This window comes from Patiria miniata, unplaced genomic scaffold, assembly GCF_015706575.1.
Source record: "Patiria miniata isolate m_02_andy unplaced genomic scaffold, ASM1570657v1 HiC_scaffold_16, whole genome shotgun sequence".
Classification (NCBI taxonomy): domain Eukaryota; kingdom Metazoa; phylum Echinodermata; class Asteroidea; order Valvatida; family Asterinidae; genus Patiria; species Patiria miniata.
Genome location: NW_024037054.1, coordinates 10919750 through 10937443, shown reverse-complemented (window position 1 = coordinate 10937443; position 17694 = coordinate 10919750). Strand labels below are relative to the sequence as shown.

At 41.6% G+C, this 17694-nt stretch overlaps 1 protein-coding gene across 1 annotated transcript in view; it reads right to left on the bottom strand.

The window, feature by feature from the left end:
• LOC119722975 (contactin-2-like) overlaps positions 1-13414 on the bottom strand; it is a 38017-nt gene extending 24603 nt beyond the window's left edge. Inside the window, exons 1-8 of the mRNA XM_038193410.1 lie at positions 13409-13414; positions 11559-11562; positions 7885-7993; positions 6730-7038; positions 5074-5169; positions 3838-4047; positions 2724-2826; positions 748-932 (exon numbers count right to left, since the gene is read on the bottom strand). Of these exons, the coding sequence (XP_038049338.1) occupies positions 748-932; positions 2724-2826; positions 3838-4047; positions 5074-5169; positions 6730-7038; positions 7885-7936 (955 nt within the window). The 5' untranslated portion in view covers positions 7937-7993; positions 11559-11562; positions 13409-13414. The remainder of the gene's footprint in view (positions 1-747; positions 933-2723; positions 2827-3837; positions 4048-5073; positions 5170-6729; positions 7039-7884; positions 7994-11558; positions 11563-13408) is intronic.
• Between the last annotated feature and the right edge of the window lie 4280 nt (positions 13415-17694).

The window sequence follows — 17694 nt, the reverse complement described above, 5'->3', positions numbered from 1 at the left end:
GTACACGAGTCAGTGCTCTAGTTATTTAATATAACTCTATGGTTCCAAGCCAATATGGATCATCAAGCCGGCATTTATCTCTGGTTTCTGTGGCATGAAACGAGTGAGAGTATACTGGACACAACACAAGGCTAGCAGCTGGATTAGAACCCCAGACCCTCTGACCACGAGTCACAAACCCTAACCACTAGGCCGCGTTCTCTCTGTTAGGCCAAAAAAAAAAATAAGTCGGCCTCTGGTCAGCGCGTGCGTCGATTTTAATCATGCGCGTCAATCTTTTTTTTCCCAAAATGTTCCGCGGTAGCTCCAACAGCGCCCTCTATTTCCGCACCTCCTCAATTTTTTTTTACCAAAGAGCAGCACCAAGGAATGGGAAATTGCACCAAGGCAATTGATCGAAAGCACCAAGGCAAATTATGGAGGACACCAATGTACATGAGGACACCAAAAAAGCAAAATAGTACCCCCTTGTCTGTACAATCCAAGCTTGGAAAAAAAAAAAAAAAGCCGCGTGGCCGCGTCAATTCCGGAACTTTGGTCTGACCAGAGACCTAAAAATTTTTTTTTTTTGGCCTTAAACTCAAATCCCTGAGGGAAAACTTGCAAGGAACCGGTAAAGTGTAGGAACTTCAATTATTTGAGGTTCTCACCACTGTTTTTTTTTGTTGCTTTAACCCTAATTCCCTTATATCTTTTTACTAAGTACTGAACCAACTCCACCAAAATCTTGTCTTCAAAATGACCCACCGTTCACTACGACATTTCCCGATGAGCTGCCGCCACCCTCTTCAGTGTAGCACTCATACTCCCCTGCATCGCCAACCTGGATGTTCTTGAGCACCAGCAGCTGGTTATCCTTCTTGAGCTCGTACAGGGCCGGCAGCCCAGCACCTTGTGGGGTCTTTCTGCGCCACTGGATGCTCGGGGCAGGACTTGGGGGATAAAAGGTCAAAAGTCAAAGGTCAACAGGGTCATGAAGATACATCCAAAGTGTGGTTACGGATCGACTGTCTGTGCTTTTACTCTTCCGACAAATTTTGACTGTTGAGAGCTTTACATCAACAGAAAAATTATTTGTTGTATTAACCCTAACCCCTTGGGTTTTTTTAACAAGAAAATATCCCGAATCTGCCAAAATCCATCAATTGTGCCATGCAAAAAATTTTTCGGTGGCCAGTGAGTCCTTTAGAATCCACCATTTAGCCGGAAGAATCTGTTGAGATCCTGAATCTATCAAAGTCCCCCAACTGCTCAATATGGAGGTATCCTGAATCCATCAAGACCCTGAGGTACCGCTAGGCTTACTGTCCTGAATCCATCAAAATCCCCCAGCTTTTTCAATGTGGAGGTATCCTGATTCCGCCGAAATCCTCCCAAACAGGAGTGAGGATTTTGATGGATTTAGGTACGTTAGGGTTAAAGGGAACGTACATCATTGGCTTTTGCTGTAATTTTCAGAAATGAACTATTTGAGGGGTTAGTATAAGAGATCAAACATTGTTACACTGACATGTTTGAAATTTTGTGTCCGAAAATACTGGAAAAACCAAGAAAAACAAAAACGTTCAAGAAGTCTGGTTCCCTGACTCCACTAAAGATAAAATGGAACAATTTATTAATGCCGGAAAATTGTAAGGTAAGGGAACCAGTCTAGCTGGCCTGCACCCGTTCATGAACATGTAACCATTAGCAAACAAAATTTGGACTGAAAAAGGGTAAATTTGGAGCAGTAGTTGAAAAATAGTTAGGTTTTTCCAACGGTGGTTGGCCGACCACCGTTGGAAATGTATACAAATATACAATTTTCTTGAAAATGACTTCACACCAGGTGCCATAATTTTACAGGATGCTTTAGACTGTCATTTACCAACATCCTAGTAAGGTATTTCGTAAAAACTTGGTAGTTTTATTTTTCAATGTTTGCAACTGTTGTATATTCCCTTTAAGGTGGTGGAACTGATTTGTAACTGATTGAGATTAGTGGACATCAACATATAATCATGGCAACACTACTTGAGGAAATTCGGCCAAAAAGTTAGGTTGCTTTTGCCTAGCTAGTAGACTGGCTCCTAGTCCCCGCATTTTTTATTCTAAAATGGGGCGGACACCGGTCTAGTCGTTGTCCTTTGGACTTCAAAAATGGGGTCCGGCAACTAGCGGTGAAGCTGGCATACATTGCCCGGAATTCCGGGTAATGTACATTAACTATATGCATCACGAGCGTAGGTCTGAAACCCGCCTCGCCTCGTGAATTCTAAAATCACAACGGTAGTGTTTCACCTGCATTGCAACTAGCCTGTTGCAAATGGCAATAGGCCTGGCCACGATTGTGAAATTTTGTGAGCAAAGTAGCTCACTATCCACTCCATTCACAAGTACCCCCTCACCGGCAAACAAAGTACAGTTGGGGGTGACCAACCGACGCCATCTTGCCTGACTGCAATTTTGCCGCGACGCGCAGCCGTACCTCTGCGTGTATACAGTACAAATCCCATGGTGTACGTGCGTCACACACAAGGAACGGTGCGCGACAACCAGCTAAATGTCCCGCCCATGGGATGTCGTCGCTAGGTAAAAGGGCGCCCTCTTTCGTTGGCGCTCCGAGCTCATGGAGTGAAAGATGTGCCTTTACTGCACATTTCCAATAATGCACCCAATACCAGTCCATCCACGAAAAAGTATGTTTCTCAAAACAAAATTAACTAAATACACCGACTACTCACTTGCCGAAGAAGAAGCAACTGAGTGTAGTTTCTTCCGTGTTGACTAGCACCGATTGGTCCTCCACCGCGATGGCAGGATCAGGACCAAACTCGGCTTCCCCAGCTACAAAAAACAAATCAAGACATGAAATCAAATCATTGAAAACATGATATGACATCAGATAATGACCAATTTTTTTTTACTGGACTGTGGTAAAGTGAGAACGTGATAACATGCACTGGCTGTTTTTATACACAGGCACAGCTGACGGGTTAAAACGTCAAGATTGCTCGACTCACCTCCGGGTGACGTCTAAACATGCTAATCCCTCGTACATACACACACACAGTCAGGTTTACGTTACATACCTTGTGTGGACATTCCTTTGTTTTCGTGTAGTTGAGAAAACTCGGTACAAAAAATAACTTTACTTAAACTGTGAAAACTCTTTTAACCCAATTTATTTTCTATGATTCCCTATAGTGTTTCTCTTCATTCTGCTACAAATAAAACTAACCCAAAAATGCCTCTAAACCTGTTTTCCAGAAAGGGCAAAACGTTATGTGGACACGGCTTAGTCCACATAACGTTAACACAACCTGCATTATGTGGACCTCTTTTGTTCACAAGTCCACATAGGGAATGTAAGACAAACTCACACACCCACGTGTGTAAATGCCGGCAATCGTGGACGCCCCATTGTCCCTAATCCTCTTTCCTTTGTTTGTACTCAAACTTTTTAGCGACAGCTCTCATTGGTTTTGTACACGATTTGAGATCGTGGACGTTCGGTCAATCGTGGACGTATTGTTTGCGCCCCAATTCTTTTGTCCTACGTCCACGATTGCCAGTGTTTACATACTCACAATGTCACGCAAGTCTGCGGAGGCAGACCGTGTGTTGTTCTATAACAGGCCGTTGTGCAAGGCCTGTTGTACAATTTACGCTCCAGTGCACACTCCTGAGTACTGTAACATATGAGGTTTCGGCAAGAAATACAGTACAAATACTGTTGATATGACTCTTGCGAATAGGTATTTCTGGTGTTAGGTTGTATATATATCAGAAGTTAGCTGGATAGAAACTTTTGCCTTTTGCGAAAAATAATGCCAGCCCTAAGTGGCTAACACCTACTTGCAGGCCCGGCTGTGACCTGGAACGAGTCGCTGAACTTTTGGGCTGAGGAACCACCGCCGGTGTCGATGGTGTTGAGAGCGAAGCATTTGTACTCCCCGCCATCAGATTCCTGGAAGTTGGCAAAGCAGAGCTGTCCGTCCATTGTCGTGTGGGTGCGCGACGTCTGCAGAATGGGGAACGGACCGTTGTACCAGAAAACGTTGACTCCTGTGGGTATCAACACCAGACAACGGGTGAGCAACACACAGTACAGCCAACAGAAATATTTGTCACCTTTCAGAGTCTGTTTTATGAGATTTGAAGGTTTGCATGGTGGAAAGATACTAAGACAAGATAAGTTTGCTGTAGCACCACGTGAGTAAATCTCTTTTGTGAGTATGTGTGGTTCTAAAACCGCACCGCACCCATCCTTATAACATCGCATCATCGTTGGAATCCCTCATTCTCCTGACGACGGGCAGAGCATTCTGTTCGAAACGTTGAGTCCCTCCGGTTCTTTTCAGAACCACACATACTCACAAAAGAGATTTATTCACATGGTGCTACCGCAAACTTATCTTGTCTTAGAGTCTGTTCTGTTAGGCATGACATAGCTTGCGAGGTCGTCGAGACCTCTTCATTCAGTGTTGTGGCTAAACTCCTCCACTCAGAGTACAACCAATGACTGTGAATTTATAAAAGCACCAACAAGGTTTGAGGGGATGAAGTGCGAAATTACAGGTCCCGAGGGATTGATCAATGTGAAATATCAGGAACTAGTCACAGCTAAGGCCAAAAAAAAAAGTCTCCGGTTTCTGGTATGGAGCTTGCCCAAAAAGTGGTGTGGCGACGCGGCTTTTTTTTTTTTTTTTACCTGATTTTTTTGCTTCAAATGTCGGCTGATGACTGCAAATGGTGCCCGACTAAACTTAGTGCAAATATATGGGAGTCCAGAGAGGCCACATAAAGCTTATTCTCGACCATAACCCAATCTAAAAACACGTTAAAATTGTGCAGCAGCAGGATTCAGGTCAAACCAGTGAGTTTGGCGGTTTTGAGACATCATCTTTCATTGAAAAAAAAACTTTTTCATTTTGCCGACGCGCATGGCTACGGCGACGTGCGCGCATACCAGAAACCGGAGACTTTTTTTTTGGCCTAAGATCTTAGTAATTTTGCACTTCTTCTCTGCAATACGTAACGATTTGCTATTTTACTCCTCGGAGGCTCACACTTAATAAGATAAATGCTCACCTGGGAAGTGAGCTGGTACGTCACACGATATACACATCCCCGTGTTGAGTGGTATTGTCATGTCTGGTGGGCCTGCCTCCGGAAAATAGTTAAGGACTGTAAAAAAGAAAAGAATTAAAAAGACCAATAAGATGAATTGTAAAAAATTATGCAGACATGATCACAGCACATTCCGATTTGCACTTTTGCACTTCTAAATGAAGACAGCTAAATTTTAACATTAATCCTAGCTTGCTACTGAGTTTTATCAAAGGGAATGTACATCATTGGCTTTTGCTGTCATTTTCAGAAATGAACTATTTGAGGGGTTAGTATAATAGATCAAATATTGTTACACTGACATTTTTGAAGTTTTGTGTTCGAAAAGGTTGGAAAAACCAAGAAAAACAAAAATGTTCAAGTAGTCTGGTTCCCTGACTCCACAAAAGATAAAATGGGTCAATTTATAGATGCCAGAAAATTGTAAGGTAAGGGAACCAGTCTAGCTGGCCTGCACCTGTTCGTGAACATGTAACCAATAGCAAACAAAACTTGGACTAGAAAAAAATGGTAAATTTGGAGCAGTAGTGGAAAAATAGTCAGGTTTTTCCAACGGTGGTCGGCCGACCACCGTTGGAAAAATGTATACAAAAATATCATTTTCTTGAAAATGACTTCACACCAGGTGCGATAATTTTACAGGATGCTTTCGACTGTCATTTACCAACATCCTAGAAAGGTATTTCTTAAAAACTTGATAGTTTCATTTTTCGATGTTTGCAAATGTTGTACCGTATATTCCCTTTAAGAAGAATACCAAGTCCATCAAAAAATCCATCACTGACTCTGCTTTGAACACACAGTGCCTCGGAACCAAATCTGTCGAATCCCACCACTGGCGGATTTTCATGGACTTGGCACACACGGGCTTTACTGCCACGGTTCCCCCAAATGGCAGAATGGATTTTGATGGAGTTGACCTTTGTGACCTTTGACCTCTTGATTTCTCTAAACTTTATCCACTGCCACTTTCTAAGTTTTTTGACAAGGCATTCAAAGAAGACTTTTTTGGGGTTACAAATCATCACTGGGAAGTCAGGTTGGCGTAGCGGTGCTTTCCTCGCCTTCCACATTTGTGACCCGGGTTCGAATCCCGCCTGGGCCAATATGTGGATTGGGTTTTCAGTCCCTACCTGATTCCGTGGGTTTTCCTCAGAACATTCCCCTGGGATTTTCCTCCCACATCTAAAACTGTCATTTCTTCTCATTGTCTTCTCTCTACAGGTTTCTTCCGGCTTTTGAGCTACAGTGCTTAGGACACTTTTGAGGAATCCTTGGTTTCATTACCGGAAAGCAATGAAATAAATAAATAAATAAATAAAATCACCATTTTCAACATGAGATGGGACTCGTCAAGAACGAGGTTACATCTTTCCGAACCAGCCAACCGATCCCGTAAGCTCGGCGGTCAAGTGGTAAGACCTCTGCGCTAGAAAGCAGGAGGTCGTGGGTTCGAGTCCCACACAAGTTTTTTTTTTTCCAACTTTCACTCGGGGGTAACACACTGAGTATACAGTGTATATACGTCAGTGAAGGGCAAAACTAAAATTGAATTTCCATCGTTCTGTGAGCAATCCTTTCTAAATTATTCAGCTACCGGTAGGCACATTTACTCACAAGCAAATTCCAATTTGGCCTTCTTGCTCATGACGGTTCCGATCTGGTTGGAGGGAAAACACTGGTAGCTGCCCATGTCCACCGTCCTGTCCGGCTCCGTGATGGTCAGCCTGCCTCGGGACAGCTGGTACCTGGGCTCAGCGTCGGTGTCAACTTCTTGGCCGTCGCGTCGCCAGGTGTAGGTGGGTCTCTCGTCTCCGTCCGCCTCGCAGTCCAGGTACAAGGAATCGATGTTGCTGTCCTCATTGAAGACTGTGTCAAGGGGCTCCTTCACTATGTGAGGCCCAGAGCCAGCCAGTCCCGTGTATTCTGAAATTCAGGGGGAAACTTGGTCACGTCATTGGAGAATTTTTCTAACCATTTGTAGACCGGTTCATACAAAGCCAATTTGATGTAACAAAACGTTCTCGGAAAGGGGTTGGAGTCGAACCCCTAACCCTCCCAATGGATCCGAGTTGGCCCTACCTTACCCAGATACAACACAAGAAAAGGGGCTAGCTTCGAACCCATAACCGTCAGATCTCAATGGATGGGGTGAGTTGGCCTTACCTAAAGATAAAAACAACACATTCTTGGACGAGGGGTGGGTTCGAACCTGTAACCCTCCCAATGGTTAGGCGAGTTGGCCCTGCCTTACCCACCACAGACACACCACAAGGAAAGAGGCTAGCTTCGAACCCATAACCCTCAGATCTCAATGGATGGGGGGCGTTGGCCCTAAAGATAGAAACAACACATTCTTGGACAAGGGGTGGGTTCGAACCTGTAACCCTCCCAATGGTTAGGCGAGTTGGCCCTGCCTTACCCACCACAGACACACCACAAGGAAAGGGGTGAGATTCGAACCCATAACCTTCCGATCTAATTGGATGGGGTGAGTTGGCCTGGTCTTACCTATAGAAAAAACACATTCTTGGACGGGGGTGGATTCGAACCCGTAACCCTCCCATTCCAATAAGATAGAATGGGTTGGCCCTGGTTTACTCACAGACACTTAACAAGGAAAGGCATTGCATTCAAACCTATAACCCTCCAATCTAAATAGATGGGGTGAGTTGCCCAGCTTTGCCCACAGACACAACACAAGGAACATGGTTGGAATCGAACCATAACCCTCAATTCACAGCACCAACACGTCACGCACAACAAACTCACCCTGTGCATTGCATCCAATGACTGCAACAAGGAGAAGCAGTAGTCGCCTCATGTTGCCACGCCAACGTACACTACAAACTGAAGACGATCGGAGATTATTGCTCAATGCCTGCAATAAGGAAAACAAAATCGAATAACACAGTTACGTTATGTAAATTGCAACTTTCCACATACAGGTACCGTACCCTACATCGAGGCTGAGGTTTTGCAAGCAAACATTAGGCCAAAAAAAAAGTCTCCGGTTTCTGGTATGCGCGCGCGTCGCCGTAGCCATGCGCGTCGGCAAAATGAAAAAATTTTTTTTTCAATGAAAGATGATGTCTCAAAACCGCCAAACTCACTGGTTTGACTGGAATCCTGCTGCTGCACAATTTTAACGTGTTTTTGGATGGGGTTATGATCGAGAATAAGCTTTATGTGGCCTCTCTGGACTCCCATATATCTGCAGTAAGTTTAGTCGGGCACCATTTGCAGTCATCAGCCGACATTTGAGGCAAAAAAAATCAGGTAAAAAAAACCAAAAAGCCGCGTCGCCGCACCACTTTTTGGGCAAGCTCCAAACCAGAAACCCGAGACTTTTTTTTTTTGGCCTTGGACTAGTTTTTGCAATCGGAGAATCTAGTTATTTTACATAATTTGTAAATGTTTTCAAACCAAATAACAGTTATCTGATATCAGAGGAAGTTCCTACTCAGCTCACAGTCATGCCAATAATAAGTGAGAAGTGATCAGGTGTCACATGCAACACCCTCCCAATGACTGGGTATAGTTTGCAGAATTCAATGACCATTCGGCCTGTACGAAAACACTTCAGAGCTGTTGAAAAAAGTGTGTAGGAATTTTCTTTAATAAGTTGAATGGGCAGGCTTTTACCAAGAAGACCACTAGCAAGTGAATATAGTTATATTCAGAGACCTTGGAGCAAGTCGAAGGATGTTTCAGTGTCACAAAAAAATGGAAGACCTAATTTTTTTAAGGATGGTTTCGAATACCCAGGTTTCCAAAATTAAAATCGAAAAATGGAAAATTCAAACTGAATTTTAAAAACATCTGGACTTGATCTGGTCTATTGTTACAAAAAAATATGGAATAAACAGGATTCATTATAATTGTTTTTTAAGGAATTTTTTATCTATTATAAGATGGAATTTTTGCGCCGGGGTGATATAAACCAAATTAGGTTTTGCCCTTCACCGACGTTTTTAAACACTGTATACTCAGTGTGTTACCTCCCGAGTGAAAGTTGAAAAAATATCACTCGGGTGAGACTCGAACCCACGAACTCCTGCTTTCTAGTGCAGATGTCTTACCACTCGACCACCGAGCTAACGGGATCGGTTGGCCGGTTCGAATCTGATGTACATAGCAGCTGAGTATGTTTAAAAACGTCGGTGAAGAGCAAAACCTAATTTGAAATTTTTATCAAAACTGCTGGAGGCTTCCTGAGTTCTAAGAAAAAAAAATAAGCAGGAACTTGAAATCTTGACTATGCTTCAATTTTTGTTGCTGTTGTTGGTTGATTTTAATTATTTTTATTTACATGCATTTATTTTGTTTTTGTATAATTAAACAAAGATCAATTGCGCTAGTCCTTGCTTTGCTACACTCTCAAAACCACTTCAATATTTGCATATTTTGCTTTTAAAGTCAAAGGCCTGTAGCTAGGGTTAATACATTTACTCTTAACCACTTCGCACCGGGATTATTTTTGCCGAAAAATCCGTTTTTCGCAAAAGGCAAAATATCTGATACCGGTATATACACGTACAGCCAAACGCCACAAATACCGATTCGCAAGAGTCGTTTCAACAGTATTTGTACCATACATTGTATTTCTTGCCGAAAACTCATATTTTTCAATACTCCGGGTGTGCACTGGAGCGTAAATTGTAGAATAGGCCATAAACACAACGGCCAATTCAAGACAGTCTCCACAGACTTCACGGACTTTGTGTGTGTACAAAAGGAACAAGGGATTAGCGTGTTTAGACATCACCCCCGAGGCCAGTCGAGGCAATCTTGACGTTTAACCCACCATCATGTGCCTTTGTATAAAAACAGCCAGTGCGTGTTATCACGTCCTCCGACGCGAACTGGTTAAACACATTACTTCCTGCCCCAAACCATCCTGCCCGTAATTCTTAATTTTGCCCAAAAACTGCCACATGTAATGCACTGTACATGTACAATTTGTGTAGCACACTATAAATACAGGTTGTAATGGATAGATACAAAGTTTGGTTCGGCATTCTAGATACAAAATGTACACGTTCTTTGCATACTCACAATTATAGCAAAGAATACCCAAGATGTTGGATTTGAAGAAAATAAAGGTACAAAAAGTGTTCAATACAAAAATTGGTAATTTCAACCGTTTCAACTGAAAAAATTACCTACCAAAAAAAACCCCAAATAAATAAAAATAAACCTTTTTTAAAGTTTAAAACATAAAATCCATTTCACAATATTTCCACTTACAGACAATCCAAACAGTAAGTCTAGACTTCTGACATTTTTATTTTCCGTCTCAGCTAACACGTGAAAAAAAAAAATTGGGCAAAACAGAAGCATGCTGCAATTCCCATCTCAAGAGACATGTCTGGTCCCGGACTCGGTGTCCCAATGCGTACGCATATCTGAATGGACTCCGTACTGGTTTATTAAATGGGCCTAGGGAAATTGATTGCGCAAAGGCGAGGCCAGAGTCGGCATAAAGGCTAGCTGCATGTTTATTTTCTCTTGCCAAACTGCACTGGCTGAGGACAGCATGGCCTTAGGGCGAATATATTATGAAGACGGCCAAATGGCATTTTACATGTTAAGCATAGAAACCAGTTTACATGAAGTAAAGGGGGAAAATATAATTTTGGGGGATGCTCAGGATGGTCAATATGTGCAGAAATTAGCATGTTTGTTAAAATCAGGGTAGTAATAAACAAAACACCGGCCACTGAATCTGTCATGTCAGAAAACATAAAATTGGACACCAAAAGCATTCAAATATTGCATTTGCTGGACCATGTTGATAAAGTTGACCACAGAGGTCAAATTCATGTGACCTTTCCATGTTTCTGTCCATAGTGACATTTGTTTGGAGATAGGTATGGCAAACGATACAATTTTTTTATATTTCTAATGACCAGGGGCCAATTTCATAGAGCTGCTTAAGCACAAAATTTGCTTAAGCACAAAAACGTCTTGCTTAATAAAATCAGGTTACCGGCCAAAACTCCATGCGATTGTTATGCTAAGTAAACAACAGCTAAATACCAGTCACAAGCAATGTACATCACATGGAGTTTTGGCCGGTAACCTAATTTTACTAAGCAATGTTTTTTCGTGCTTAAGCAAATTTTCTGCTTAAGCAGCTCTATGAAATTGGGTCCTGACGAGTAATTTGATTTACTTCTTGAAAGAATTGGGATAATTTATAAGTTTGACCCCTGCGTGATCCTGGTTTGACCTTAGTTGGCCCCTAAGAAAGAAACAAAGGGGTAGGTACATATATTAGGAGAACAGAATGTTTTTGTGCTTTGTATATTGTGGGTTTTGACTTCTGCAAAGAAGAAAACTAAGAAACAACATCCTAGACCGGCTTGCCCCACTGTCTATTATTCACTATTCGTTTCATTTTTCAGATGTTTGCAAATGTTGTATACTATATAGTACCACACAAAACTGCAATAGTTTTGGAGCAAATTAAGATTTCTACAGCACCCGAGTTACTTCCATGATGTATTTTCCAACATTTTCCTAGACACAGATTGTTGCATTATGCATGGGCATGGATCAAGTCAAGTTTATAGCACCAAGTGACTGTGTCATATTTTGATGAAAGTGTGCTTTATGGAGTGCCATCATTCTGCAGGTCAACTGCTGTCAGTGGGTGGATGTTTATCCCTAATGGAGGTCCGTCAGTGATTTATGGCGCACTCTGCTGACTCCACATTTCCTGCTACAACTGTCATGACTCCTTGCCCAAATACCACAATGCAACTTCTGTTTTCCATGTAACCCTAGCAGGGTTTTCTCTACTGTTTGTACTTTTTGTTTGTTATTTAACGGGAATGTACATGTACATTTGTACATCATTGGCTTTTGCTGTAATTTTCAGAAATGAACTAATTGAAGAGTTAGTATAATAGATCAAATATTGTTACACTGACATGTTTGAAGTTTTGTGTTTGAAAATGCTGGAAAAACCAAGAACAACAAAAATGTTCAAGTAGTCTGGTTCCCTGACTCCACTAAAGATGAAACGGATCAATTTATTGATGCCGGAAAATTATAAGGTAAGGGAACCAGTCTAGCTGGCCTGCAACCGTTCATGAACATGTAACCAATAGCAAACAAAATTTGAACTGAAAAAAAAAAAATGGTAAATTTGGGGCAGTAGTTGAAAAATACAAAGTATAGTTAGGTTTTTCCAACAGTGGTCGGCCTACAGGTACCGGTACCACCGTTGGAAATTAATACAAAAATACAACTTTTCTTGAAAATGATTTCACACATTTTCTTGAAAATGATTTTTTTGAAAAAAAAAAAATGGTAAATTTGGGGCAGTAGTTGAAAAATACAAAGTATAGTTAGGTTTTTCCAACAGTGGTCGGCCTACAGGTACCGGTACCACCGTTGGAAATTAATACAAAAATACAACTTTTCTTGAAAATGATTTCACACCAGGTGCCATAATTTTACGGGCTGCTTCTTATACTGTCATTTACCAACATCCTAGTAAGGTATTTCGTAAAATTGGGTAGTTTTGTTTTTCGATGTCTGCAAATGTTGTATTCTCTTTAAACGCTGAAGAATTAATTGGAAACCAAATTCAAATTTATCATATTTCAACATTCAACAATGACAACATCTCCCCCTCCCTCCCCCCCCCCAAAAAAAACGGGCTAAAGAGAAATAACTTACTTACATGTAAATTACAATTAGGAGCAAGGATATTCCAAATCAAGAGGGGGAGCAATAGATTGATTTGTAGTCATGTTCTTACTCACGTTCACGTGAACAAAAACAAAAAAAACAGTACGCAAAAACTACAGGGAGGTTAGGTTCATCATTCGTTGAGAGGTGAAATCTATTTTCCGGGAAAATCTGTTCTCCAGGACATGGGCGTCGCCAGGATTTTTTCTAGAGGGGGGCAAAAAAATGTTTTGCCAAAAAATGCTTGTATTTCTCAACACATTCTCGATTTATCAGTTTTAGAGGGGGGCAGGGACATTTTGCCCCCCCCCCCCAACTCATTAAATTTACACCACTTTGTCTTCGCGCCTCTTTTTTTTCTCTTTTTTTTTGGCTTTTCCAGGGGGCGGGGGGGGGGGGGGGGAGGAAGTGCCTCCCTTTGCCCCCCCTCGCGACGCCCATGCTCCAGGAGAACGGAAAAAGTCCCATTAGAACACTCATCCTTCCGTACAATGTAGAAAGCATAGCCTTCAACACTATCATCATTATATGTAACTGGAATACTACAGTACATGAGCTTATTGAGGCGGGAATCCAGACACCTACCTATTACTTCACCCAGCACAGTCCCCCAGCCTGGGGCTAAATCTGTTCGATATACCGTACATGTATATATTTCACATCCCTTGGATCATCTGTTTACGACTGGAAGAAGTAAACAAGATGGAGTGGGGAACTGGATAATTCCATTGAGAGTTATGAGCGAGGGATTCAGACATACGCCTGGAGACATGAGCAGCAATAGCAAGAGAGTGCATGCACCAGAACATATTTTGGGTAGTGAAAGCACCGATAGTAATTTTTTAGGTGAACATATTTTAAACCCTAATGTTATCTACATGTATAATATTATGGCAGTTGTGCGATTAAAATCAAGATTTTTTTTTTTTTTTTTTAATTTCAAGTTTAAATTTTACTATTCGGTTTGGATTATGGAAACTGGATTTACAATGTACATGTACCCAACCTTTCAAAAAAATTACACCTTTCATTTTTTTTTGTGACACGACCTGTAATGAAAATATTTTTCTAAGGCCAAAAAAAAAAAAATATTCGGTCTCTGGTCAGACCAAAGTTCCGAAATTGATGGGGCGACGCGGCTTTTTTTTAACTTTTTTTTTTGCTTTTTTTTCTTTTTTCAAGCTTGGATTGTACAGACAAGGTGGGGTACTATGTTGCTTTTTTTGGTGTCCTCACGAACATTGGTGTCCTCCATAATTTGCCTTGGTGCCCTCGATCATTTGCCTTGGTGCAATTTCCCAATCCTTGGTGCTCTTTGGTAAAAAAAAAAATTGAGGAGGTGCAGCAATAGAGGGCGCTGTTGGATCTACCGCGGAACATTTTGGGAAAAAAAAGGATTGACGCGCATGATTAAGATCGACGCGCGCGCTGACCAGAGACCGACTATTTTTGGGGGGGGGCCTTATCTATAATAATTAATATTAGTTGTGGGATTAAAACCAACATTTTTTTTAAAATTCAGTTTAAATTCCACTATTCGGTTTGGATTATGGTAAATGGATATTTACCAACCTTTCAAAAAAATCACACCTTTCATTTTTCTGTGACACGACCTTTAATGAAAATATCTTTCAAATCCTCTAATTTTGTAAATAGTCTCTCATTGTATTCAGCATTCACTCAGTTCTCTTCTTGGTTCATACATACGGTAGCCTGCCCATTGGACTGATCAGAGAGTTCCCGCCCATGTTTCAACATGACTGACAGGTCCAGAGTGTTTTTGTAAAGGCCCAGTGGTCACTGATTACCTCAAACTACAGGGCACAGTCCATGCGGCACCTCACTCTTCACTTTTTGTTGGAATGACTGTGAGCTGAATGGGAAGCTTCTGGTAAAACCAGATTAATTTGAACCATTATTCGGTTTGAATAAACTTAGGATTTCATAACCGGATTTTTGAAATCTCTGCTTTCTCCCACCACATCATACATGTAATATCCAATGAAATTTCAGTCACTGGATTATTGTGACAGTTAATTAATAATTCAGTTTGACTTTCAGAATATACTGAATATATGAATTTACACACATGAATGCTGTAGCTCTTTTTAGGTGTCAAAGTGGTTCAATATGGTTTTTTTTAAAAGGCAACTTAGCATAACAGCCCGGGGCTCAAAATACCCACCGAATTGATGGAGCAAGTACCGAGATTTAAGTGGTTGTACATAAGTTATCTGTTAATGGACAACTGGGGTGATCTAGTGGGGGTTTTTCACAGACAGCCGACCACATTTTTGGCATCGGATACTCCCATGCATGTATTAAAAATTCAACTGTGATCTTAAATTTTGTTTGCCATTTTTTCCCCCAATTGTCTTGGTTTTCAAATTTTCTAAAAACTCCTTCTGCAATTCAGATTGCAAAACTTGTTTGGCACCATTCTCATTTAAGGCCAAAAAAATAATAAGTCGGTCTCTGGTCAGCGCGCGCGTCAATCTTTTTTTTCTTCAAAATGTTCCGCGGTAGCTCCAACAGCACCCTCTATTGCCGCACCTCCTCAATTTTTTTTACCAAAGAGCACCAAGGAATGGGAAATTGCACCAAGGCAAATGATCGAGAGCACCAAGGCAAATTCATCATTTGGCTCGTGATGTCGTCACAACCCAGGCGACCCCGACATGATGATGATGATGAAGGCAAATTATGGAGGACACCAGTGTACATGATGAGGACACCAAAAAAAGCAAAATAGTACCCCACCTTGTCTGTACAATCAAAGCTTGAAGAAAAAAAAAAAGCCAAAAAAAAAAAAAAAAAAAGCCGCGTCCCTGCGTCAATTCCGGAACTTTGGTCTGACCAGAGACCGAATATTTTTTTTTTTGGCCTAAACTGCCGTACATGTATTTGTTTTGAGCTACTGTAGGCCAGTACTCTGGAAAATATTTACCTAAAATGTGAGCGCTGCAGACTTTGTATTAGAATGAATACATACATGTACAGTACTACATTTATACCTTACACATGCACAGCAGTTAGGGATAGCAGTTGTTTAAACAGGCTTCACTGTAGCCAAGAGTTCTAATTGCCGCTTGCCACGCCCTCACAGACAGGCGGGCAATGAACACTGTTCGTGCACATGTGTCCTCTAATCTACATTTGGTTTGTCATATTGTCAGCCTCATAATATTAGCAGTATGAACTGTTATAATCTCAATGCAGGCACTTGCTCTGGGAACGCATCCAATATTCATCAGAAAGCTCAAATGATCATCACTGGTAATGCTCAGGGGATGATCATAGAAATCGCCACGGCAACTATTACATATTTTCTCACAATTGTGATTCCATGATGAAGTGGGCCTGGGTCATTACATTTTTCATATCGATATCAACTCTTGGCTTGAGGATCACAGAAATGTATTGTTCAATGCAAGAGAATTGAAAAGGGAAAATTCTGAGTCAATCACTCCAGAAACAAAACAGCATGCATTCTGCAACCTAAAATAATTTTTAAAAATCAAAATAATTTGTTGAAACGTCGTAAAGACGCATTTCTTTCTATAGGCTTCATGCGCAAACTTGTACCCCCTCAATGGTAAGGAAGGGAGAGTTAGGGGAGAGCACTCGGAGTGACATTCAAACGCATTGCCGATGACAGGATGACACCTGAGCGCGATGTGGACACGCTACGGCTTTGTGCACATTCAGTATAAAATTGAGTCTTTACTGGTACCGTACGCACGCAAACCAGTACGTGCACGCAGTGTGTCCTGTCCACTGGGTCTCGAAGGTGAGCGCCCTCTCTTGTTGGCGCACTGCGCCCATACTGGTATGAATTATCCATATCATTCTCTAATATTCTCTCAAAAGTCTGGTTTCAGGCAAAAATTAGCCTTTAGTCAAGTCCCACGCGCCTTTACCCGGACCATCTGGACACGTAATTACGGTACGCATCCCGGATGCTGGCACGTAAAAAGACTAGCACGAGCGGCGGAGCTGCGAGGGCCTTTACTATCTCGTGGAACTAATCACTTATTCATTTATTCACGTAATATAAATCAAGCAATATGAACCAATCATCTAGCAGTGGTTTGCGGTTACCAGCAACAGCAAGCGCGCCATGGCGCGCGTGCTGTCTGGCGCCAGACGACGGCTGATTTATGTTGGTAATTCTGCATTTTCATTGGTCAATTCACAACGGGTAATGCATTATGCATGTCTACCAAATCAGTAGACAAATGTAAAGAAAAAGATAAGCGTTCTCCACGAGATGGTGGAGAACGGTGGAGAACGCTCGTGCTAGTCTTTTTACGTGTCAGCATCCGTTGTGCATCACGTGTCCGGGTAAGCGCGTGGGACTTGACTAAAGGCTAGGCAAAAGTCTGATTGTCTGAATCTCATGTGTCTGAAAAAAACAAATGCAACACAATTACACTGCCCATGATAATGAGTTTCAAGACCTACATGTACATGTACATACGCCCATAATAAAGACATGTATACATACATGTACATGTACACGTACAACATGTATGTACATGTATCCTGTACATGTACATATCCTGTTCATGCTCAAATACCCATTGGTAGTTCAGGTGATAGTCTTCAATCAGTTCAAGAAACAAGTTGACACCTTGACAAATTGGCCCACTGGTCCAGACCAGATGGATGAGCTGGGCCAGTTACATTGTACATGTGCTGTAGACTCATCATGGCTCAATCACCTTCAGGCGTTTCTTCTCTTTCAGTGCATTATCAATGTACCGGTAACTGATTCAAGTCCTTATGGTCATTACAGATCATTACGGAACATTGAGGCCTACCAGAACATTTTTGTTCAACAAACATGTCGTGTAGTATTCTCGTTTTTTTTTATTA